The sequence below is a fragment of the Channa argus genome, chromosome 11 (genome assembly GCF_033026475.1).
Source record: "Channa argus isolate prfri chromosome 11, Channa argus male v1.0, whole genome shotgun sequence".
Taxonomy (NCBI): domain Eukaryota; kingdom Metazoa; phylum Chordata; class Actinopteri; order Anabantiformes; family Channidae; genus Channa; species Channa argus.
This window is the reverse complement of record NC_090207.1, coordinates 6,850,179-6,876,788: the sequence shown is the minus strand read 5'-3', so window position 1 is coordinate 6,876,788 and position 26,610 is coordinate 6,850,179. Positions and strand designations below refer to the sequence as shown.

Genomic DNA, 26,610 nt, shown 5'->3' with positions numbered 1-26,610 from the left:
ATTAATTAAGGTCCATGGGTTCTTTGAATTTTACTGCAATTCTTATTAAAAAAGACATCTGTCAACATAATATTGAGGGGTATACATACGTTTGAACATGCAGTCTCTTTGTCTGCCTAATAAATCCACTCTTACTCCTGTAGTCAAACTTAGGAGTCAGTTGCTGTCCAATTAACTGCTCTAGGAAACACAGCAATGACTTTTGACAGTAGCTACATTTATATATTAAACCTGTTATAATTAGAGGCAGCCTGAAGCCTTCCTGCTTGCAGACCACACCGAGAAGATTGAGAGTAATGCAAAACCCTGTGTAGACCTCAAGGCAAACTGCATTGGGACCAGATGATGCTTGCTGTGTCTAACGATTCTGCTTGTGATTATTCCCCTGAGGTGTCTCATGGTGAGATGAGTGAGAGCAGCAAGCGGGTGGGCTTTGATGGACAGACCTTTTTGGGCAGATAGTTAAGAGCAAAGCCTAAAGGAGTGCCATGAATATAGTACGTCATTAACTTTGATAAGGATTGGGGTGGGGGGGTTGACATCGCATCCAGAATCTCTTTACAATGTATTGTATAATGTGTGTATGTATATGTGAATGTAGTAATAAAAACAAATTTATAAATGAACATTTTATCGGTAAATTGGAAGTTAACATACTGTTCTTTAAACACGTGATAAAGTAGAGGTTAGATAATAGATTTTATAGACGAAAAACGTCATACATTGGTCTGCACTAAAGAAAATTTCCTCCAAAGCTATTGCACAGTATTGCATTTCATACAGTATTTGTATTGTCTTCTGTTAGCACCCGTGGGTGCACAATGTATACCACAAGTGGTTAATTGTAGTTTCGGTGGGCGGTGGCTAGATCGTTGGTTTGTTGACTGACGAAGATGCTGCCTTCATGGGGATCTCGTAGCGTGCACTTTACTAACTATCACCGTGATATAAATGCGGCATTGATACGATAACTCAAGCTATAAACGCATCTTTAGAAGGGGGGGGGGGCACAAAATCCAATCTGAAAGGACTGGGGCAGGCTATGCTTATTAAAAGGTGACTTCACCAATTTTCAACTTGCTTTCGATGCCTTAGTTTGGGCAGTACGTGTATATAAAACTCCATTTTGTCTTCTCTATGTTAGATTATTGAACCTGATTCTTTTTGAAAAAGTTTAAACTATAAACATATTTAGTGTAGGCCTGATAAAACAGTGTAATTTTACTGTTTACACATAAATGAACGTAGAATATGACTTTTCTACCATTCATTCTTGCATTTCCGACTTCCCTAAAAGCAGCACGAGTATGGTGGGAGAGGCTGGTTTGTTGACTCACTTGGGGCTTCGGCTGCACCGTCGCTACGCCTGGTGAACTAGCATGCAACCTTGTCACAGTTGAAGCGTTTAAGTAGACAAGATACCAGTAATGTATCTCTCGTCGTAGCTGTCGCCACATGTCCTGGCACGCGAAGTCGGTTGCTTGTAGAAGAATTTGGTGTTATCGGGACAATTTGTAATCGAGTACGACATGGTTTTAGCTAGCATGAGCTTAAGTTATAACACTGACAAGACAGACGGCTAAAGTTCCTCCGGAGAGATGGGTAACGTTACGCTCACCAGGGGTAGCTTATGTAGCAGGTTAGCCAGCTACACAGTTCCAGATGGGTTTAGACCATAAATAAATTGTTATTTATTTGACCGGATGTTTCTGAAACGTTACTGATTTTAAAGAATTGAAGCAAGAGTTTCTGGTCTTAACTGTCAAACACGACGCTCGTCCTCTGGCTGCAGCGCTGGCCTAGGAAGCTATCAGCAAGCTAGCAGCCACTCGCACGCCTGGCTGCTGTACTAAAGTAAGTGTTGTTTTCAAGTTAAACTCATTAATAAGTCGTTGACAGCCTTGTCAGCTTTATTTTATCAAGGCGCAGAAAAGGAGTCGTCCAACGTTTGTCGGTTAAGTTGATAAAAATCAATTTGCATACTCTTGTTTATATGGTAGTGAACGTTAACGTCTACAGGTGGGTGTGTGAGGCTGCTAACGTTAGGTTAATATATTGAAGCTTTAACGTTAGCACCCCAGACTACGGTCTTGGGGAGTTTTATTCGGCTGCCAAATTTCTGATATTTGACCAGTCTAAATGTCGATTTTGAAATTTGCCTCTTGACAAAGAAACTTGTGTTCAATTGGCGCTGAATTTGGTATAACCATTACTTAATAACAGTCCGCCTACAGAAAATAAAAGTAATTATTTTTACCCGAATATTTCCAGTCTCGAAATTGCCTACGTAGTTTTTGCCACTCGAATATAAATCTGATAACAAAGGTTATGTAAATATTTGGAACAGTTATGTACCAATTTTATGTAACTGATAATCGGAAATGTTGGAAAGAGTTAGGACGGAAACATTTACTGGAATTTACTGCCTGAAGACAAACGAGCTACCGTTCACGTTAGATTGTCAGACGTCATTTTCTTTTCAGAAGTTAAGAAATGTTACCAAATCAATTTTTGATCATAGTTCCCATTTCCTTTTTTTTCTCCTCTTTTTGTTGGACATATCTGTGTCAAACTGTGTGCTGTATGTTTCGGTGTTATTCTGCTTAATAAACAAAGAATCAGACCATATTAACAAGTGGTAAATTGATTTTAAGGACTGATCACAGAAAAATGAATTGGCAGCTATTTAGGTTATGGAATAATAATTTGCAGTGTTTATTTGTTTTTTTTAAGCAAAATTACAAATGATTGCTATTTCTCACTTAAGTGTATTGCTGAACAAAATAACAATTGTCTTTTTTTCTGTATTTAATGCAATCAAGCTATAAATGATTATTACTACTTAGTTTAAACAGACTTATTCATTTAACTGTTCTAGTCTTAGCTTAGTCACTTTATACGTTCATCCTAACAAATCTCTTCATTTTTACCACCCCCCACTCTTTTTCCTGCACACAATGTTAGCTGTTGTTTAAAGAACTGTAAACACAAAGTAACAATAACGACATGTAAAAATGCAGACAATGTTCCAGCTGACTGGCTTAGCCCCTAGCCCCTCTCTTATGCCTACAGTAGGTTGATTTTCTCCAGAGCAAAGATTAAACTTTGACAGTATACTACATTTAAATTAGCTCTTTTGTTCCAACTTTGTTTAAAGACTTCACTTCAGCCACGGATGCCTTTCAGATGATACCTAGCTAACGTGACCTAAGTAGCATTTAGAGGCTGCATTAGCAGACGTGTTTTTAATTATTAACTTGTCAAGCACAGCCCGGTGTTTGACAAGTTAAATGCTGGAAGACATTTGTGGTGTTACCTTGTGTGGTCACTTCAGCATCCTCTCATTTAAAACCAAATGTATCAAAACAACAATGGGGTTTGCTTCTGCTGAGACAATATTTACTATTGTTAGTAGCAGTGCAGTTAAACTTGTTTGTGTCTTAAACTTTTTCCATCTACTCTTACTCACTTCCTCTGCAAGTGAGAGATTGTTGATCTCTGCATGTGAAGCCTACTGGAACACTTCTCTTATTATTCAAGCATCTAATTTTACTACCATTTTACTTTCAGCTTCTGCGATTTAAAAAATGAAATTGCAATTACATCTTTTAAATTGCAATGTTGATTTGAAAACAATTAATCAGCATCATTTCTTCAGTGTGAGGGTTTTATGCTTTTCTTTGTAATATAAGATAGCAAGCATGAATATTTTTAAATATTTTTGAGTACCAGATGATAGGAAACATTTAAAGATGTCATCTTGGACTGTAGGACATTATACGTGTAGCAAGCAATGTACATTATTCACTGGGATTTTCTATTTAGACAAAATGTTAAATAACTTCAAACCGTTTAAAATGTTTTAGACTTAGTTATTCATAATCACTATTATTATTATTATTATTATTATTATTATTTGCAGCCCTCCCTGGCTGATTGACAGAAAATCAACCCAGACGTTGTTAATTGGTCACTTACTAAAAAACTTGATGAGCTTTTAGTTTTTCAGTTCCTTAAATCTGATGAGTTGCTTTTTTTCTGGAGTTCAATTTTGCTGGGAATTGATTATCTGATTTTGGATTGTTGCAGTTACCTTGGGCTCTCTGGGAGTTGAGAAATTTTGATGGGTGTTTGTCATGTTTTCATTGTGAAAACAAATAATTATGAACCTCTCTGTATACAAAGTGACCTAAATAGTGAATATAATTAATTTGAAATAGAGAACATTTTTCAATGGATACCTTTGGCAGTGATTATATATACTCCCTTGGTTTCCTGAATGCTGCAGAGCAGGTATCTTTTTTGCCATTCCAAAATTAAGTTGCAATCTGTGAAGTACATGGATCATATTTTTTAGATTTTTAGCAAGAAGCTGTTCTAGCCATAAAAACTATTGCTACTTTTGTGAACTTCTTAAATTTTTGGGTTGTGAACTTAGTTCAACATTTTGAACTATGAGCATGATATAGTTCATTTGAATCTGTGTTAACTGAACTTTGAGCTAGCTCTTGTGAAGTGTGAACTTGCACAATACTGCATAGCTTTCGAGTCATTGAAAGGAAGGTTCTCATTCAAAAATGTCTTCAGGGTTAAAAAGTCATGTTTTCAGTTTATCTATCTATTGGCCTATTAATCTTATCTATCTATTTAGTACAAATGGAGCTTTTATGTCACTCAGAAAGTTGCTGTATTTTTTATATATTGCAATACTGCACATATTACAGAACAAGAAATATATCAATGCCAGTTTTTTCCATTATCATGCAGCCCCCTTTTTAAAGTTGCCATAGATCAGTGTTTTGCTTTACTCACAAGTATTCTTCCTATGTAGCAAAGATACATGGGAAGGGGCGGCTGTAGCTCAGTTGGTAAAGGTGGTTCAATCCCTGGTTATATGCCGTAGGGCCTCTGGGCAAGACACTGAACCCCTAACAGCCCATTCCCATCTCCAGCTGTTCAGTACCGGTCCAAGCCCGATAGATATTGGGGAGGGTTGTGTCAGGAAGGGCATTTGGCGTAAAAACTGTGCCAAATAAGAACGCGGACAATGATCTGCTGTGGCGACCCTGAATTCACGGGATAAGCCGAAAGGACAAAAAATAAAAAATCCTTCCTATGTAGCAAAGATACTAGATAGGTTAGCAAAGATAGGTTATGATTGTGGAAATAGTATAGCCCCTGTAATTCAGCTGTCACTTTGATCACATATTGTCATTGAGGCAAGTTGGGCTGAGTAGCAGCTGTTTTAAAAGACGGGATTTATGGTTCTATATGCCTCATTGTACAAAATGCATTATTCTTGTAGCAATGACTGTGGATTTTTGTTTATTTGGACCTAATAAATCACTGAGAAAAAATCATTTGCAACTCTAAACTGGTATTGAAATGACATGCAACAGTGTTAAAAATCCCAATGTGCCATATACAGTGAAACCTTTGATAGCTTTCACTGCAGGTAGCCTATTTTTGAATTAGATTTACAGATTTTATAACCTTTTTTGACAATGGCTCTTCTGTACTGCTCCTTTATACAATTGAATTGTGCTAATTGTTAATATAAGTTACAACCTTGCTAATCTTGACCTTAAAGTCATTACACTTTGCTAAAGAAAAACGGCAGCTGAATTTTTCCCTGACATTTTTCATATAATTGATTGATTGTAGGGTGAATGTTGTTGATGGCCTTCCTCCCAGCCATGGACACTGTGACTGACACATGCCCTGCAGTGCACCAAAATGGGGCTGCCCATCGAGAATCTCCAGATGCAACGCCAGCTGCTGCTGTTTTGAGGCTTCATATCTACCATAGTGGCCAGGGATCAGCCGACCGCAGTTTCCTCAGCTACCCACCTGGGGACTACATTGCTGAGGAGCTTTGTATAGATGCTGCCAAGGCATGCAGTGAGTACTCGATCTGTGCTAGCCTACATAAAGCAGCCCCATTCATGCGTTTTTACTGTAGCACGGGGGATAAGTTTCAAGATAAGGTTATCAAAAGGCCACAGTGAAATGTATCAGCAGAAAAATCGTTTGCCTTTTCAGTCCTCTTCATGCTTTGTTTACACTCGAACTTTCTGTTCTCTGTTAAGGATAATCTTTGAATGGTTTTCTTTTGCAGTACAATTTAGTAGTGAATAGGTGAATACAAGTATGACTGCTAATAACAAGCAGGTTTACGCAGGGAGTGGACTAGACTTACCTGCATGTTGTTGGAATTGTATGTTGTGGGTCTGATGGTAAACCAAACACGACTGACATTTTTGGCAGTCTCTGCTGACCTTTTGTTCACCTGTGTTGGTAATAGAAACACAGTATTCTGAAGTGCATCCAAAAGTCTTGTCTATTTTAGTATGTGCTCGTCGCTTCCCCTGAAATAACACAATCTCCACAGGTGTACTGTAGTTTAGACACTTAAATACAAGCATATTAAAATAAGATAAGGGTGTTTTGATCAGTATAGTAACACATTATAAAATGCTGCTTATTTTAATGCACGTTTACAGAACTTAATGTGGTTTCTCATTCTTTGGCTACTTTAGGTATATCCCCTCAGTACTGCAACCTTTTTGGTCTCTTCCGGGAGCAAGACCGCTTGTGGTTTTCGCCAAACCAAATCTTCCATCTTGACGAATCCTCTTCAGAAGATGTGGTTTTCAGAATTAGGTAGTGTACATTAGTTTGGTAGGTCTATTGCTTCTCAAGTTTGCCTCCCAGTTTAAAATGTTCTTTATTTTCTCACGGTTTAATCACAGGTACTACTTCCCTGGTTGGTACAGTGGTGGGGCATCCCGGGCATATCGATATGGGTTTGCAAAAGGGTCAGAAAGCCCTGTCCTTGATGACTTTGTAATGTCATACCTCTTCTTTCAGGTAAGCACCTCAGCATTCAGCTACACTATGTATTACATGTGCTGTACTGATTAGGAATAAGTGCTTCATACGTTGGTCAATTTAACAAAAATATTTAAGAGCATCTTGTTGTTATTTGTTCAGGCTTCAGAAAACAACCAACCTCATGTCCTTACCAACTGCAATAATATCTGACCTGGGTCAGTGCCTAAACTCAAATTATGTTAAAGAATTGCCTAGGCACCCTGATAAAAACGGTAACAAATTTTGAAGCTATTGCATTTGTTTTCTTTTTCAATCATTTGTCCATGGAGGTCCTCTCCTGGTAGTACACAAACTGTTGTCTGAGAGCTGCCACTTTGTTAGTGCAGCTACATCCTTCATATGGCAAGGAATACAGTGTTTTTGCAAATTGCTGGCAAAAATACAAACCCTAGTGTGCACAAAACCTGGATAAAAGAGAGCAAAATTAAATCTTGACTTATAGTTTTTTCTTTTGCCCTCCTATTAACCCATAGTCTCATCTTGGACATGCATGGACTTCTTTTCATACTGCAAATGAGGATTAACTACAAAACGTGACGAACTCTAGGGACTAGCACTGAGAATGAGAATAAGTGCTCCTATGTTGTTTGCAGGTAGTGTGCAGTGAGAGTGCACTCAATAGAAAAGCAGAGGTCAATAGTTGAGGCACAAACCTGTTGTAAATCTAAGGTTGTTTTTTTTTTTTAACTTACCAGTGCAGGGTTGGAACAGTAGGAAAATAACTACTGGAGGCAAGAGTGTGAACAGGTTCATCACTGCAGACGTCTTTGTAACTACCTGCCAGCGCACCTGTGCACTAATAATGACGAAAGAGCAGGCAGTATTCATGTAACTAAAAACCTGTCTTGGATGTTTACAGAACATACCTCCTGTACATTACTGCTATTGCTATACCAGCGGTGTAGACCGTGTTTTTCTCCACAACATTACCTAAAGAGAAGATTGCAGTGTGTCAGTAGCACCTCAAACACATTTATAAACGGTTATGGCTATGCTGTGGTGGCTCATGCGCATTTACCAATGCGGCAAGCATAATTATCCCTTTATTTTAGTCCCAGCACTGTTGCTTTATGTTTTGATAGTTTTTCATGTTAGAATGTCCCCATTTCCATTTAGAAGATGTTGCTGGTTTATGCAAATGTATAAATTTGATCCATAGCTCAGGATAAAACACCACCAAAAGCCAAAAGCATCATTACTACTTTATTAATGCCCGAAGATCAGAATTCTTTGATTTCCTCACCTCCCTTTTGTCTGGTCAAGTTTTTGTCCTCCTTTTTGGGCCAAAGAAAAAAAAATGGCTTGTAATAAGTTGACTTTTTCCTCACAAGAAAGTATCCGGCCTACATGTAATCAGCGATGGTTTATATAAACTACACTGCAGTGGAATGGAATCGACTATGACGTTTGCAGGTGACATTGTGATTTGTAGCTGTGTGCAGGGGGAGGAAATTTAGGGAGGGGGAGGTCTGCTTTGGAAAGCAAAGGAATAAAGGTTAGCTGCAGCAAGACAGAATACATGGGTGTGTGAATGACAGGGACCCAAGTGGAACAGTGAGGTTACAGGGAGCAGAGGTGAAGAAGGTGCAGGACTTTAAGTACTTAAGGTCAACGGATCAGAGCAACAGAGAGTGTGGAAAAAAGGTGAAGAGGCGAGAGCAAGTAGGTTGGAACGGGTGGAGAAAAGTATCAGGTGTGTTGTGTGATAAGAGTATCAGCGAGAATGAAAGCAAGGTTTTCAAGACGGTGGTGAGACCAGAGAAGTTGTTTGGCTTAGAAACAGTGTCACTGAAGAAAAGACAGGAGGCAGAGCTGGAGGTAGCAGAGGTTAAGATGTTGATGTTCTCTTTGGGAGTAACGAGGATGGACAGGATCAGGAATGAGGACATCAGAGGGACACCTCACGTTAGATGTTTTAGAGGTAAAGTCAGAGAGGCCAGATTGAGGTGGTTTGGACATGTTCAGAGGAGAGACTGTGATTATATTGGTAGAAGGATGCTGAGGTTGGATCTGCCAGGCAGAAGGTCTAGAGGAAGACCAAAGAGGAAATTTAGACCAAAGAGGAAATTTATGCATGTAGTGAGAGAGGACCTGAAGTTAGTTGGTGTGAGAAGAAAATGATGCAGAGGACAGGGTTAGATGGAAACACATGATTTGCTGTGGCGATCCCTGAAAGGGAACGGGTCATTTGGGGGCATATCCCATTGACTGTTTGCAGCCATTATGCTACTCACATGCTCAAATTCACTAAAGAGATGTGTTTTGCTTTGTGAAGGCTATGTTGAATTCCTAACAGTCTAGCCTAGAGCTGAGCTTCTGTGTTTGTCATAACAAAGGCAAAAACATTATGAAGTGAAAAGGTACATTTTCTCTTCTTGGGAGGACAAAGCTCCCAGGAAATCACAACTAATCTCAACAAAAATACAAATGTACAAATGAGTAAAAAGGTAAACTTCCTTTTTATGCTGAAACGGTCAAAAAGAGTAATCAGTTTTGTTTTTTATTTGCATAATATTAAATGCTTATTCTGCTACTACAAATGTTCCTAACAAAATGGTCTAGGTCTATATAAAAAAGATGTCATAGTAAAATAATTAAAATAGTGCAAACGTTTGCATCCTTTTGATAAACCCTCTAGGCAATTAACTAAGCACTCTACTGTGTTTATTATTATACTTTTTTTTTTTATTCTAAGTTTATTACTCTAAGTGTTTATTATTGAGGTCATAGTGAGTAACGAAGTTGTACTGCATTATATTAAGAGGTGGTTCTAATCGTTCTTATATTTACCATAAATATGAGGGGGTCTACCTAATGGGCAGAGATGGGCAGTGAGAATATGTGATTATTGTGGAAGATTCTGTTGAACTGTACTGTGAGAGGTCCTGTAGCCTACTAGGATTCATAAAAATGTAGTAATATAAATAAAGTCCTGTTAGTTTAACATAACACTGTCAAAAACTGCATCCTACCAAATAATTGTCAGCATTTCAATCTATTTCAACAAAAACTTAAAATGAAGTGAGGATTTATTATACTGACTTAGTTTAATGAAGTATTGATGATTGTGTATTTGAGGATTTAAACATTTTTTATCAATTTGATTTTACACTTAATTCTGATTGGATAAAAATCACATCCCTACCTCATTTACAAAACAAATGTGTCAACCTGATGCTGTTTTTAAAAGGAATGCACATATGAGCCATTTCATCATAGTCCTTTTTGATGTCCTATAATGTAGTTTCAAACGTTTTTATATTACATACACATACATACACATTTATACACATACTTTTTTGTGGAGTGGGTAAAAATTCTTAAGTTGCATATCATATCGAAGTGGTCCTAAAACGACCTAAAATTAGATTGTTGAAACCTGCAGGCAACTGGAATAGGGGCAACAGGAGTCAAAGTCAACATCTTCACACTCAACCATAGGCTGCACTAATCTGGATTGTTTGGGACAGAAGCACACAGGATGTCATTGCTTCTTCTAAACAAAAGGCTGCAGGCTTAGAGTATGCTAATGAGAATGTGAACAGTTTTGGAACAAGAATATGTGTTGAGTTATTTAATCATAATTCACACATGTGTGGCGGGAAAAAGTGCCTTAGAGGAGACACAGTCAAATTTGGTGGAGGATTGGTGATGTTTTAGTGGTGCATGTCTGCAGCATAAACTGGAGCTTTGCATAGAGTGAATGAATGAATGCAGCCCAATGTCAGGAGATTTAAAGCCGTATACTGTCAGTCAAAAAGCTGTAACAAGTCAAAAAGCTTTAACAAAAAATAATTACTTTGAATGAATAAGGTGAACGTTTTACCATGGCCTTGCTAGTCTCTAGACTTAAATATTATTGAAAACTTGTGTATAGATTTGAAGCAGGCTTTACATGGCAGGCTTTACATGCAGTCTGTTAGACTTAAAAGAAATTACTGTAGGCCATCAAGAATGAGCAAAATTACACTTGAATGAGGCTTAAAGAAGTTATAAAGGCAAAGGAGGACTTACATTTCCTTTTCTTTGTTTTTATACACCCCTTGGACATTTTTATTATAAGTGAAGATGAAGGAACATTTTGTACTAGATGAACGTACACTAAATATCATGTTGGTAGAAAAAAACTTTGTTTTATTCTAATTTAAAAGTAATGAGATGCAGAGTTTGCACCTCAGTTTGTCAGTTGAAAGTTAGATAATATAACAAAAATCAATCTTTAGGGTGGTTAATATTTGAGACTATCTCATTTTGTTGTTTCCCTTATTCAGATCAAAGAAAAACAAAAGCAGATGTTTTTATCTTACTCTGAAGATCTGTTTTATGTTCACACTGACTTTTCACAATCAAAACCGTTGCAACTGTGACACGAATTTAACTGACATGAATCATTTATAGGTCAGTTCTGGCGAGCTGCCATTATCAGTGCTACATGTACGTGCAGGGAAAAGTGAAAACAGTTTGTTCTAGTGACCGACAGTAAATCATGTTGTACCTGTATTTACAGATATGGCTAAAAGTGTTGGTACTTGACACAAAGAAAAAACACAATTTTCTAAATATAACAGACACTGCTATTTAAAAAAAGAAGTAAATACAGCATAAACAAAAATATTTGGGGACTTAATATTCTGTAACTCGATTTTTAAGGCAGTTACTGAAATTTGTTTCTTGAGCAAGGTGCTCCACTCATCTCTGGTTTTATAGCTGTTTTATCTCAGCTTGTCCCATAGATGTTGAGTTCAAGCAGGACTCCTAGCAGGCTACTTCAGAATGCTCCAGTGTAGTTTCGGGTCATTATTCTGTTGGAGGAACCATGACTGTTGACTGAGGCTGAACTCTCTGACACTGATAGTATGTCATATGTGCAGTAAAGCAATGCCATACTGTAACATAACATGAGCTTTCACAAGGGGAATGGTGTTATGTTCTTTGAAAATCTCATTTTTCCCTTTTGTGTTTAAAATTTTATGTAAGGTACTGAAAAAGCTCTAATTTTGTTTCCGTTACACAAAGTAGATGTGCTGTAAGTTGTCAACATACAATAGATTCTAACAAAGCCCAGTTTTACAGTTTCATTGCAGTTATCGCCATTGGTGTGTGAGTGTGTGTGTGAATGGGTGAATGGAAATCAACATTGTAAAGCGCTTTGGATAAAAGCGCTATATAAGTGGCCATTTACCATAAATATGGGCTCCTGGATTCTTCCGTCGAGCCCAGCTTAAGTCAAAAAGTGACACTTGTTTGTTTATTGCTCTTGACAACCTCATGAAGATGACAAATAATTCATAAATATCAAGGACTTGATTGAACCAGAGGTAGGACAGGAATGGGACAAGGGCCTGAAGGAATTTGCATAGCATTTGAATTTAAAGGGTGTCACATACACAACAAACTCACATCTGTAGTGAGACTGCTTTCCATGAACACAATGTACAAACCGCAAAATGTAGCCTCAGGGAACAACAGTTAAATTATTAATTCACACATTATAAAGACTTGTATAATTGGTACATTTCACATAGGAGTATGAAATTGTACACAAAAAACAAAACACGGGTCAATACTCTGACAGTCCTCTAAACATCTGTATGCCACCATTTTGCTCTTATTTCTTTGTTTAGTGGAGGAATGACTTTGTGAATGGCTTGGTGAAGATCCCCAATAGCCATGAGACTCAAGAAGAGTGCCTCGGCATGGCGGTACTTGACATGACAAGGACCGCTAAGGAGAGACAGATTTCTCCACTGGACATCTACCACACTATAAGGTACTGTTGGTACTGCCTTTTCAGGTTCTTCAGAAATTATCTAAAATGAACATCAGCCAGACACAAATTGATATAATAGTGTAACTAGTGCCACTGCAGTGACTGAATTTCAGCACTGACTCCAAAAAAATATTTTTTTCATTGTTTTACTTTTCTATAAAAGCATTTTTAAACCAACACAGCCATATGAGAATTATTGCGTACGTGTCACAGTTATTATTCAAATCTGTAAAATATCTAATAAGAAAACCGTTTTAGATGCTTTTCATTTCCAACACTTATTCCTGCTGAATGTCTTCCAGCTACAAGTCATTCTTGCCAAAGGAAATGAGAGCTCAGATCCAGGACTGCAGCTTTCTAACACGTAAGCGAATCCGCTTTCGCTTCAAACGCTTCATCCAGCAGTTTAGTCAATGTCGGACCACTGCACGTGATCTCAAACTCAAGTACCTCATCAGCATGGAGTCCCTGGAGAAAGCTTTCTACACGGAGACATTTCAGGTCAGAGAGCCGTCCAGTGGACAGCTCATCATCTTGGTGGCAGCGGACACTGGCATCCAGTGGTGTCGAGAGAAATTGAAAGATTCTGATCAGGTTGGTACTATTAATGCTGTATTTAGTTTCATTAAAGTTTTGTTTTCTGCTGTCATTATAATTAACAAATGGGACTTGTACATTCAGAACATTATAAATTGAGTAACACTGGCTTACTTCCTAGACCATTAGAATTAAAGGATCTAAACAGATACTAGGATTCAAATTTTAGAGCACTAATGTTATCTAAAATTTGCCTTAATATAAACTGCTGCAAAAGGAAATTTTAAAAAAAATAAATCAAATCTTAGAGCACTGTTTGAAAACAAACTGCTTTGGCCAAATTAGTTGAGAAGAGTCACCGTGTCACCCATTTTATAAGCATGCTTTTCACTGTTTTGGGATGAAAGTGAAAAACTGTTTGTTGAAGACATATGCTTTGTCAACCTATATCTTTGCTTACCTAGAAAATACTTAATTTTAAGATAAAACGTTGGATTTTGTAGTGACGCTATAATCGTTTTTTTCTGCTGTTTGGCCAGGAGCTGCAAACCTTGTGTGACTTTCCTGATGTCACTGACATTAGCATCAAACAGGCCAGCAAGGAGGGTGCTGCCGAGAGTCGGGTGGTCACTATAAACAAGCAAGATGGCAAGAATCTGGTAAAAATAAATACACAAAAAAAATGTAAATTGTATGTGTCTGTCACCTTGACAAAAACTGTTAAAACTTGATGTGTTAATTTGGGTGTATGTTTTTTATTTTATTATGTATTTATTCATTTATTTTTCAGGAGCTAGAGTTTCCCACATTATCTGAAGCACTCTCTTTTGTGTCCCTGATTGATGGCTACTACCGTCTGACTACAGATGCGCATCATTACCTTTGTAAGGAAGTGGCACCTCCTAGGCTTGTGGAGGCCATCTCCTCTCATTGCCATGGTCCCATTTCGTAAGTGAAGAATCACAAAGCTTAATTTCTATTTTACCAATACCATTACTAAGGAGTGCCACAAATGTCAGTTGTGAAACACAAATGCAGACAAATAACCTGCTGTAAATGTACTGTTGATTGTTATTTGTTTGGTTTTATCAGAATGGAGTTTGCCATCCATCGGCTTCAAAAGTGTGGAAACAAGCGGGGGTTGTATATTCTGAGGTGTAGCCCTAAAGACTTCAACAAGTACTTTCTGACTTTCCCTGTTGAGGTGAGCAAAAGTCCTCTGTGCTATTTAATGATAGCATAAAGTTGCATGTTGTGCAAGTCTTGATTTGTGGGACTGGTGCAAGTACAGCACCTGGAACTCAGTTTGGCCACTTAAACTTTTTCATTACCTTACTTTCAATGCCATTTTGATTAATTACAAACAAGATTAAAACTGAATAAACATTGTATCATCATCTGATTTAGATGTAAAACACAGCCTCCTAATTTCAGTTAAACTTAAGATCCACTTGTACAATAAACTGTATTTCGGTGTCATTGTCTGTTCATTAATTTTGGCACCTGTAATATATAAATAAATAAATGTCTACAGCAACAAGGCTGCTGTAAGTTTCTTTTATTTGGTTTATGGCTGAAGAATCTGACCAAGCATTCTGGACCAGTTTTTAACATCATTACAGGTCATGACACTCGCTGGTCCTGTGTGCTTTCATTGTAAAATTTAAATCTGACCTGATGGGGTTTTTTTTGTTTGTTTTTTTTTTTTTTTTTTAAGAGTGATATTTTTCCTGTTGTTGTTGTAGTATCACTGTGAATTTCACTCAAATTATATGTAGTCCCACTAACATCTCAGGTCCCTACTCTCCAGGCATATGGTGCTGTAGAATACAAGCACTGCCAGATAACCAGGTCTGCCAGTGGGGAGTTTAACCTCAGTGGAACCAAAAGAAACTTCAGCAGCCTGCAGGAACTACTCAGCTGCTACCAAAAGGAAACCGTGCGCTCTGATAATGTCATTTTCCAGTTCAGCAAGTGCTGTCCACCTAAATCTAAAGGTAAAGCTAACACGCGTGTGTGTGTGTGTGTGTGCGTGTGCGCGCGCGCGCGCGCGCTTCCTCTGTGCTTTTCATGTATTTTTAGTCCGATCACTCACAACATACATTGATGGTATTAATGATGTCATGAAGGAAAAGGGTCAGCATGGAGCCATTTGACCAGTCTGGCTACACGGCCCCATACACAGCAAACCACAATACACTGTGTAGAGGTAGTAGAAGTGGAAGAATAATCTTAAAACGTTCTCAATGATGAAGAAATGCAGTGCATCACATACTTCCTTTCTGGACTCCAGTGGTCAAGCCAGCTGGACAGTAGGTTTGGTCATTTTCTACAGTGAGCAGAAGTTGGTAACTGACCTTTATGTAAATTTTTGTTTTGTTTTCTTTTTCTTTAGAAAAGTCCTGCCTGCTCGTGTGCAGGAGCAACAAAGGCTCAGAAGTCCCTCTGTCTCCATCACTACATCGTCACAACATCAGTCAAATGGTGTTTCACAAGATCAGGAAAGAAGATCTGGAATTTGTACGCTTAACTTGCATTCTCCTTCCTCTGTGCTTTTCATGTATTTTTAGTCCAATCAGTCCCAATATACACTGATGGTCTTAATGATGTCATGAAGGAAAAGGGTCAGTTTGAGCAGTCTGGCAGATTATCTAATATTTAAATTATCTATTTTACATGTGTGCAAAAGTAAGAAATCAATGCAATTTAATGCTGATTATAGTCAGTATGGAAAAACTTGTACAGTAATCACTGTTGATGATGATGTTGATTTTTATCAATTTTATGTACTGATTATAGTACATGGTGTTTTTACTTTTAATTTTATATTAGACCCCCAGGTAGCATTAATGTTGTGGCTGGCTGGTGCATACCAATGTAGTATAGTAATTTTACTGTTGGCTTTGATCTAATTAGGGCAACTGGCAGTTGAGTGTTGGAAATTAAAACTACAACTACTAAAACTACCATAATGGCTTTCATTTTAGATCGAGAGTCTTGGTCAAGGAACATTTACCAAGATCTTCAAAGGAGTTCGTAAAGAGCTCGGGGATTATGGACTGGTGCACCAAACAGAAGTTGTCATGAAGGTGTTGGACCAGGCCCACAGGAATTTCTCTGAGGTGTGTTCATTCAGAGTTGGACAAATGTTTTAGTATCAACAAATTAACAATTAATTAAAAATTAACATTGTAGGCCAAATTGCACACTTTTAAGTTATAAATATGATATATTTTTATTGAAAGCTTCAAAACTTAAATCTGATACAAAAGTAGCACAACCCCAATTTCAAAGAACTTGGGACAATGTGAACGGAATTCCATGATTCACAAATCCCATCAATGTTCTACTGTGAATAAAACGGTTCACATTAGAACATAAGGTACATATCAGATGTAGAAACTGAGACATTTTACAATTTCATGGCAAATATTAGCTCCTGACTTTAATGGCAGGAACACATCTTTAAAAAGTTGGAACTGGTGGGAAAAGTAATTGCTGCAAATAACCAACAAATGGAGAATCACTTGACAACTAATTGGGGTAATTGGCAACAGGTCAGTAACATGACTGGGTGTAAAAACAGCATTTCAGAGGCAGAGCCTCTCAAATGTAAAGATGAGCAGAGGTTCACCGACAAACTACGCCTAAAAATTGTGGAACATTTTTCCTAAACCTAAAATTGCGAGACTTTGAAGATTCCAACATCTACAGTTTATAATATCATCAAAAAATTCAAAGAATCAAAAGGAATTTCTGAGTGCAAGCGACAAGGCTGAAGTTCAAAACTGGATGCATGTGATCTTTGGGCCCTCAGGCAGAACTGCATTAAAAACAGGCATGATTCTCTACTGGATTCACTGTATGGGCTGAGTAACACTTCCAGGAATCACTGTTTGTGAACACAGTCCCCTGTGCAATCCGCAAATTAAATTTGCAAATCATTGCGTCCTGTTTTTATTTACGTTTTACGCGTCCCAACTTCTTTGAAGTTAGGGTTGTACATAATTTTAGGCCTACACATGCATAAAATCTTCCTCCTATTACTAGGCTGTTGAAACAGTTATCCCCTAGAGCAGGGGTGCCCAATCCTGTTCCACAAGGACACCTGCACTGCTTCTTTTCCAACTACCCCCTGCTCATTACTTGCATTAGATGTTTTCAGGTAAGCTGAAGTTGGAAGTTACCGTCATAGATTAGGATAAAGTGAAGAAAGACAAAATGAATTGGTATCTGCCAGCTTCCTTCCAGTCCTTTCGGCTTATCCCGTGAGTTCAGAGTCGCCACAGTGGATCAGTTTTGGCAAGGATTCCCTTCCTGACGCAACCCTCCCCAATTTCTACCGGGCTTGGACCGGCACTGTACAGCTGGGGATGTTGAATGGGCTGTTTAGGGGTTCAGTGTCTCGCCCAGACAAACTTCAACATATAGCTGGGACCGAGGATCGAACCACCAACCCCGTGCTCGACTGCCTTTACCAACTGAGCTACAGGCACCCATTCCAGCTTATGATTGATTAAATAGACCTGATACAGCTAGTGGCAGCAGTAGGTAGTGGTGGGTTAGTTGGAAAAACAAGCAGGATTGAGAGCCACTGTCCTGCAGCATAACCCAGAACCAACAGTACCAGATGCTTCGGCTAAATACAGACTTTGATGATCACTGTGAACACAGGCAGGACAGAAGCTGAAAGTATGCCCACTAATTCGTCTGCAGAGTTTTTTTTGTTTTGTTTTTTTGTGAGCCTGATGTTTTCACAAGATTGTTATCTACGGTTAGTAAGCGTTAGCTAATTTATTTTTATAATTTTTTTCTTGCCATCTCTCTTGTAGAATCCTGCATTTGAAGATATCTATAATGCAGGGCCCCAAAAATTGTAATTTTTTTTATGTAACACACAGCAGCTAATACAGCAGCTCTCATCTGTGTTCCTTAAAATAACCACTTTGTGGAAAATGTTTACTCTGGATGGTATTACATGCTCAGAGTAAACGTTTTACTCTTCATGCAGCTCTAATCTAACTGAACAACCACAATTAACCACAAAAACGCATTTAGTACAGAGATACATGTTTATTAAAACAAATGCTAATATTGCACAGACAGAGCAACTTTATGAATTTATATTTGGTTATTTAAATTAAAAATCATTGGATATTTTTAATCAAACTGTGCTTTTTATTTTTGTCCTAGAGAGTATTTTGGTAACTGCTATTGGGAACTTTGAACAATTTTGGAATAAATCTAAAAATTCAAAATAAATCATTTTATGTTCAGAATAAAAAATCAACAGACTAAATGGATGAAACATCTGTCACATAACATCAGTTTTTAAAGCATTCCCAATAAACGCGTTGTGAAGGACGATCAGATGGTCATAAGACCAATATGGTTGAAAGTAAAAAAAAATTATAATTGCGCTTTTATTCCAGACTGTCTGAAATTAAGTGTGATTAATTGCAAATTAAGCACACGTTTTATATAATTAATAATTTGCTGTAAACAGACATTTTTTTTAGGTTTTTGGCATATGAGTGGACAGATGGCTTTCGTACTTCGTAGAGGTTTTGTTATCTTATCAGGCTAAACACGTAAAATACACTATTGGTTTAACATATACATAGCAACTGGCGCTTAAACAAGCTTACCATGCTTAACACATATTTGTGATCATAGTGGGCAGAGCTGACGTTACCGTTTCATAATTTTAAAGGGTGTTTTAATATCTACTTTAATTAGCTCTTTATTTGCCAAGTATTGTATTGCATTTGCATGTAACAAAACAGTAGAAGAGTTGTGCACCTGTCTGACCTTAGCTGGGATATGTCTCTAGGATATGTTTGTATGGGGACTCCCCCGCCCCGATAGACAGAGACACAAAGTAGAGAAACTGCCTCAGAAACACCACAACTAAATCTTCCCATCTGGTAATCTTGCACTCTTCAGGTGCAAATAAAATGCGAATCTGTCAACATTCCTACTCAGTCACTCACTCTCAGGCCACTCACAGGAGCGTGCATTTTTCTCGGATATGGGCACTTGAATAACTCTATTTTCTATCTCTGCTTTGTCCTACAGTCTTTCTTTGAAGCTGCCAGCATGATGAGCCAGTTGTCCCATAAGCACCTGATCCTTAACTATGGCGTTTGTGTCTGTGGAGAAGAAAGTAAGTTTGAGAGACAAAGAACCTCTCTCAACTTGTTTTTGCTTTAAGCATACTGCACATCCTCATAGATCCATTCAGTTTACAAACATTATAAGCTTATGTCATCATAGTCTAATGTTGTCAAGAGTCTCCCATGCTCCAATCTTGATCAGCATCTCTTAGCCTGAGGCATGGGGGGCTGCTGTTAGGATTACAAAACTAATGAAGAAACTCTTTGACCTTCCCCTCCCTCTCTTTCCCTCAAAAGACTTCTGCTGCTACAGCTCCAAAGGCATCTTCCCCAGCAGTCCTGCTCATCTACTTTGTGAATAAATGTGTACTGTATATAACAGTGGAAGATGATTTAATAGTGAACTGTATCCCATGTTTGTCTTGTCCTTGCAGGTAGCTTTGGTTAAGTTAAACTTGGCTTTTAATCACAAAGAATTAATTGTCAAAATTATAGTCTGAAAAAATTACATTTATTCTAGACATCATGGTGCAGGAGTATGTGAAGTTTGGCTCACTGGACACTTACTTGAAGAAGAACAAGAACTCTATAAACATTCTGTGGAAGCTTGAAGTGGCGAAGCAGCTGGCCTGGGCCATGAACTTCCTGGTAAGAATCTACGAATTGTCAGAATTCATGCCTTGACCAGCCAATCCTGAAGTGGGGCAGATATCAGTTGGTGGGACACCTACAGCTGTAGTTTATATGGAAGCTGCAAATCTTAACCAATTTAATCTCGTTCAGAGTGTAAAAAGTGACTGGATTTGACTTTTTTTTTTTTATGGATAAACTTCTTCCTTTCTGTACCTGCAGGAAGAAAAACATCTTGTCCATGGGAATGTATGTGCAAAAAATGTTCTTCTGATCAGAGAGGAGGACCGGAGGGCTGGAAACCCCCCTTTCATTAAACTTAGTGATCCTGGCATCAGCATCACTGTCCTTCCCAAAGAAAGTGAGTTAATCAGTGAATTTGCATGATAGTCAATTTCTGTAATGATTGCATTTTCAACAGTTACTTAAACAAGAGATCTGATTTCTGTAATAGAGGTAGGTGATTAGGGAAACCTGATTTTCCCCAACTAGAGAATGCTGCCTTGTTTTTTTAATGAGGTTCATCCATGGTCTCACTAGGAATCAAAATCTCTTCCCGTGTTTGTTAATAATTCTGTCAATAATTCAGTCAGTTAGCTCATTATGATAGTGCTATTTAAATCAACTTATTTTGTATTGTTTTGCAAAAACATAAATGTTACATGAGTTTTACAGCTAGCTATGAAATGGTACAGTGCCCATTGCAGCTTAACTTTCAAAAAATTACACTGTAATATTACCTAAAATGAACAATATCTACTAATCAGTTTTAACTGAAAATAAATATTTATTAACAGTGATGACTTACGTGCTGTTGTTTGTCATCAGTCCTGATTGAGAGGATTCCTTGGGTGTCGCCAGAGTGTATTGAGGATTCTGCCAACCTGAGCCTGGCTGCAGACAAATGGGGCTTTGGCACCACACTGTGGGAGATCTGCAGTGGTGGGGAGAAACCTTTAGCAACACTGGACAACTCTAAGGTAAAAGCAGAGTATAATGACCTAAACTATATACTGTGGTAAGCTATGTACCATGCCCCCCTGCTAGTTTGTTTAGTGATGTAAAGGTTTATGGTAGTGTTGGTTCATTTATATCCAATAGTTGATGCTCCTCAATTTATTTACACATCTACTTGCATATTGTACCACACAGTCATAATGACATAATTACCATAACTTGAATTGTAGGGCAAAGGATGACTGGAAAGGATGTGTTTTGTGTTGGTTGTTGTTTACGTTGGGGTAGGGGAGAGATGGCACTCTGAAAAATAAAATGCAAATTGTTTTCCTTGTCTACATTCTTTACTCTCAAAAAGAGTAACCCCAATGACAAAATTAGACATTTAGGTATAAGTGTAAAATAAGACCTTGATTAAAGACTTTTTCCAGATGCAAAAACAAGTCTATAATATTTGTGCACTGATAGTAAAATTAACATCAGTATAAGTGCAGAGACAGATGCTGTTTTGAGCAGATAATATATCTAATACCTTTTTATTGGATGCCGAATATTAACTTTGAATTTGGTCTCATAGAAAACCCTGTTCTATGAGGACCACCACCAGCTGCCTGCACCAAAGTGGACCGAACTAGCTAATTTGATCACCAGCTGCATGGACTATGAGCCCACATTCCGGCCCACATTTCGTGCCGTCATCCGTGACCTCCACAGTCTCTTTACACCAGGTTGGTGTACACCCCTCACTAACCAAAATGTGCCTAATGACATCACAACAGAGAATCTAGGTCACACTGGGGCTGAATCTTAAATTTCTTCACGCACAAGACAAGTCAATTTACAGGGATTCTCAGCTCCTGTTTTTATACGGTTTTTGTCACCAGCAGATATAGATTATGCAAATGTTGGATGAGGAATTCAGTCATTTTTAACTGTGTGATAAATACATAAGGCATAATGAATCAGAGCTCAGTGCAAATACCAGAAGCAATAAATGAATGTTGGAGAGTCGAAAGAGTCAGATTCAGCCTGTCTGTAAATACTATGACTGATTCTCTCGTTAGATGTACCTAATCTGTTTTTTTAAACATAATTTGGAGGCATTTTTGCCTCTATTTTGATTGTCTGAAGTGGAAGAAAACAGGAGATCCGACATGCAGCAGGGGTCCACAGCCAGGCTCAGACCTGGGAAACTGCACAGTCACTTCATCTCTTGCATTTACACAATTTCTTTTTTGTCTCCAGACTATGAGTTGATCATGGACAGTGACATCTTGCCAAACAGGACAGTGGGCTCAACCTGGTCGAGTGGGGGCTTTGAGAACCAGGAGCCAGCTCAGTTTGAAGAGAGGCACCTTATATTCTTACAGCAGCTTGGCAAGGTATGAGCATGTGTGGGAACTTTGCTTTAATTGTTAAAACGTTAAATTTAAACTTGTCATTTACTCTAGACTGATGATTGTCTATCATACTGAAACAGATTTCTTTCTCAAGAATAAATTGATTTGCAGTGGTTGTCTCCTTATATCTACTCATACACTCAACATGACCAGAACAGCATGACATCCAATAGTGTTTACAATACGTTGGATTTATAACTTACTTGTAACTTACTTACTAGTTGTCCTCTATGTAAATATTAAAGCAAGTACTTCAGCTTGATCAAAGTATATGAAGTGGTACTTCTTATATTGGAGTACTTTTTAGGCAGGTAACTGCACTTTCAATCAAATGTTGAGCTTGTGTACTTCTCCCACCTCTGTTAAAATCTAAATTATGGGTGTGTCTTTTGTTTCAGGGAAACTTTGGCAGTGTGGAGATGTGTCGATATGACCCGCTTCAGGACAACACTGGAGAGGTCGTGGCTGTGAAGAAACTTCAGCACAGCACTGCAGAGCACATACGAGACTTTGAGCGAGAGATTGAGATCCTGAAATCTCTCCAGCATGAAAATATTGTCAAGTACAAAGGCGTTTGCTACAGTGCAGGTACAACTAGCTTTTTGTATTAATAAATTATTTTTCTAATGTTTGTAAAAATCTTCACTTTCATCCAAGTTCAAGATATTCATGGTGATGTCCCAGCCTTGGTCCAAGAGGATCAGCCAAGGACATCACAATACTAATGATGCTGGGGTTTCTTTGTTTTTTGTTTTGTTTTGGGGTTTTTTGGCTTCTTTCAGGACGACGAAATCTGCGTCTCATCATGGAGTATCTGCCCTTTGGAAGTCTGCGAGATTACCTCATGAAAAACAAAGAGAGGATTGACCACAAGAAGCTTGTGCACTACGCTTCTCAGATCTCAAAGGTACTTCCCTCTGTCCATTTTTGTCATGCACTTTCACAGTTGTTGACCACTGAAGCTACTGATGCGAAATAAAAAGTTGTTGTTGTCCACCCCCCACCCCGCTCTCAGGGTATGGAGTACTTGTCAAGTAAGCGGTATATCCACAGAGACCTGGCAACACGAAATATTCTCGTAGAGAGTGAGCTCAGGGTAAAGATTGGAGATTTTGGCCTCACCAAAGTTCTGCCCCAGGACAAGGAATACTACATGGTCAAAGAGCCAGGAGAGAGCCCCATATTCTGGTCAGACTTGGTGTTTATTTTTTATTTACCATGTTTTATGTAGCAGAAGGCTTTGCCATCTTCATTATGTTGTAGAATGCACTGAAATGTTTTTTGATTTAAAAATTGTGCACCTCTTTAGATTTTGCTTTTTGTCTTGTTTCTAATCTAGTATTGCCAATTTCTGTTTTATTTGTGATATTGTTTTGGAGTACTGTAAAAAGCTGTTATAACTGACGCTTAAGACACCTTGTAAACTGCCAACCCTCTTCCGAGAGGCAGAATGCGAGCACTTGCATACAAGTGCAAGCAGCCACCAAGGCTGACTGTGAGCTGATCACCCAAAACTCATCTGACCACTTAGCTTTTTTAGTGCAATCATTAATGCATCTTTGTGTCCATCTCTCAGAAAAATACATCAATGTAAAATATGATGGTTGTTTAATGGGAGCACGCCATACTGTCCCCCCACCTCCGTCCCACCCAGTCTGACAGCAGCTGCTTAAATTAGTGGAAGCAACATGCTATTAACAAAGTCTGAACACTTTTAAAACCAACTCCAAACAGGTTCAAACAGTAACTCAGTGTGTTATTTTGCAGGTATGCGCCTGAGTCGCTGACTGAGAGTAAGTTTTCAGTGGCGTCAGATGTCTGGAGCTTTGGAGTGGTGCTTTATGAGCTCTTCACGCACAGTGACAAGAACTGCAGCCCTCCTGCAGTAAGTGATAACGGGAACTCCATGATTGGTCAAAAGGTCATATTGTGTTTTGGAATTGGGGGGGACAGATGGTATCAGGAGTCTACTTGCTTAGGTATTAAAGATTTGAAACTGATCATTATTCTGTCCATTCTTTATTTCTAAATTAACATGTACAAACTGTCATAATTTTTTACTTATTTGAAACCTCTTCTAATAACCTTTACACAAATGTTGGATTATTGGATATCTCACACTACAAAACTGTGTGTTTTGAAAATTAATTTAATCTAATAGTCTAGTTAACTTTTACTAAAACACAGAATGGGTTTACCAGGAAAGAAATAGTGGGAATAAGTAATTTTGTCCCATTCACACGTGATTAAGTCTTCCTGGCTTCTTTATTCCATGATGCCCTTCTTGGTAAGTTTAATAATATAGAGAAATGGAGGCAATTCTGTTTTAATAAAGCATGAACGGTAGATTAAAATGTGCACGTGTGCTTGTCAGGAATATGATGGTGACTTTGCATGTACCCCTATTTTGTAAGAACACACTTCTACACACATTGAGTGAGACCCAGTGCCACTAGGTGGCAACACTTCTCTGCTCACCAAAAGGTCATGTCCCACATTGTCCACTTCCAAAACAAAATGATTGGTCATCTCCTCTTTAAGGGCTTAGATAATGAAGAGATTGTACACTAAAAGAGAAAATGTTGTCACGTTCACACACATACTTATTTAATTAATTAAATCATGGGCTTCTGCAGTTAAATGTATTGATTGGGGTTGTTATTGCATTTACAATGATCTATCACTGCTACTGATAACACACAAATTCAATCACCTACTTGGACCATAACTATACATCAATGCAGGTCATTGGCTTTTGCACTGTCAAACCTAATTTAAGCTGACTGCTTCCTTAGACCAAGTCTAGAAAACAAAGAAACTGACAAACTAAATATTGTCAAGGAAGCTGTATGATTGTTAAGACATGTAGAAAAGTGTGGGATGTAAAAAAAAAATTCCCTACTGGAACAAACTGTCAAGCTGTCAAGACAGTTTACATGTAGTATTTATTTGACATTTGATTACAATGGCTAGCAGAGAACAAACTGACATTTGAGCCCTGAAAATCAGGAACAGTCAGTTTTATTATCTCCAAACATATTCTTCACAGCTACACTTGGCCCTTAACAATGTTTCCTATGGTGTCACCACTTCTATCTGTATTATGTTATTTGTAACTAGGTAAAGCATTATCATATTCCAAGTAGATTTTTTGTCTTGGCTAACATTATTCTCCTCCTCAGGTGTTTATGTCTATGATGGGAAATGACAAACAGGGACAGTTGATCGTCTACCACCTGATAGAGCTCCTCAAATCAGGCAGCAGGCTGCCTCAACCTCTGGGCTGTCCAACAGAGGTAGGAACATGTGCTGCTGTTTTTCTTCTAAAAGCTTCATAGGCACCTTTTTATGCAGGAATATTTTACTAAGTTAATTGTAGAGCTTAAATAATGTAATAATTGAAGCACTGATTAACTGTTGATAAATATCTGTGAAATGATCAATCATCCACATTGGCTCAGATGCAACAGGTCAAAAGTTCAACTCATTAACTCACCCTCCATAGTTAGAAATGTAGCTGTAAATAAACCCAAATATTATAAAATGTTGCTACCTGCAGTGTTGTTACTTACACGTACAACACCTTGAGGAAAGTAAGTGTCTGCCTTTGTGATCTTTCTCTTAGATACACGAGATCATGGAGGAGTGCTGGGACAATGACCCAAGCTCGCGTCCTTCTTTCAAGGAGCTCGCTCTACGCATTGACCTGTTCAGGGACAGTAAGGAGTTTTGAAATCACCCCAAGTGCCCCGATTTTCTACGACTGAGATGCTCTTAATTTTGTTACCCTATTTATGGCAAAGGGACAAAAGACCAAAATGAGGTCCTTCTCCTGCTGAGTGCCAGTGTGTGGCGCTGCAGTTTGGGACTGCAAGAGTGGTGGTTTGAAACCAAACCAGCTCATAAAATAACCAAGTTGCCTTTAAACAAGGCACTCAGCCCCCCTGACTTTAGTGGAGCAGCCAGCAGAAGAAAGTGGAGGCTTGGATTTGTAGAGCTGTTGAAGGAGATAAGGAGATGTTGCTGAAATGAGCAAATATGTTCAAGGTCAAACATAAACTTATAAAAGCTGAGCAAGTAGAGACTGAGTAAACTACCAGGCCTAAAGCTAGAAATACGTGTGTGTGTGCGCATGCGCATCCATGGGTGCTTCTTCGTTTATACGTGCAAGTGTGTGTTGTGTCCATATAGAAAGCTAGCAGGGCTAGCTCTCGCTATCCTTCCCTCCTTACCTTGATTTATAAAGCTGAGTGTTTTTTTATATATATATATATATATATATATATATATATATATATATATATAT

The 26,610-nt window shown here is 38.2% G+C and overlaps 1 protein-coding gene across 2 annotated transcripts; it reads left to right on the top strand.

Moving 5' to 3' along the window:
* The first annotated feature begins 1,328 nt into the window (after positions 1-1,328).
* Positions 1,329-26,584, top strand: jak2b (Janus kinase 2b). 2 transcript variants are annotated; one of them, XM_067520125.1, is made up of 25 exons: positions 1,329-1,854; positions 5,665-5,901; positions 6,540-6,663; positions 6,753-6,870; positions 12,519-12,664; positions 12,967-13,258; positions 13,741-13,860; positions 13,992-14,149; positions 14,294-14,405; positions 15,012-15,198; positions 15,597-15,721; positions 16,189-16,323; positions 19,280-19,367; positions 19,615-19,671; positions 19,838-19,965; positions 20,170-20,308; positions 20,776-20,927; positions 21,482-21,632; positions 22,150-22,286; positions 22,703-22,892; positions 23,087-23,211; positions 23,320-23,492; positions 24,072-24,189; positions 25,487-25,600; positions 25,930-26,584. In XM_067520125.1, exons 2-25 carry the CDS (start codon positions 5,670-5,672, stop codon positions 26,035-26,037), a joined length of 3,429 nt encoding a protein of 1,142 aa, XP_067376226.1. In that variant the 5' UTR covers positions 1,329-1,854; positions 5,665-5,669; the 3' UTR covers positions 26,038-26,584. The 2 variants fall into 2 exon arrangements, with proteins under 2 accessions (XP_067376226.1, XP_067376227.1); XM_067520126.1 differs by lacking the exon at positions 19,615-19,671 and having other exon boundaries at positions 1,330-1,854; positions 25,930-26,583.
* The last annotated feature ends 26 nt before the right edge of the window (positions 26,585-26,610 follow it).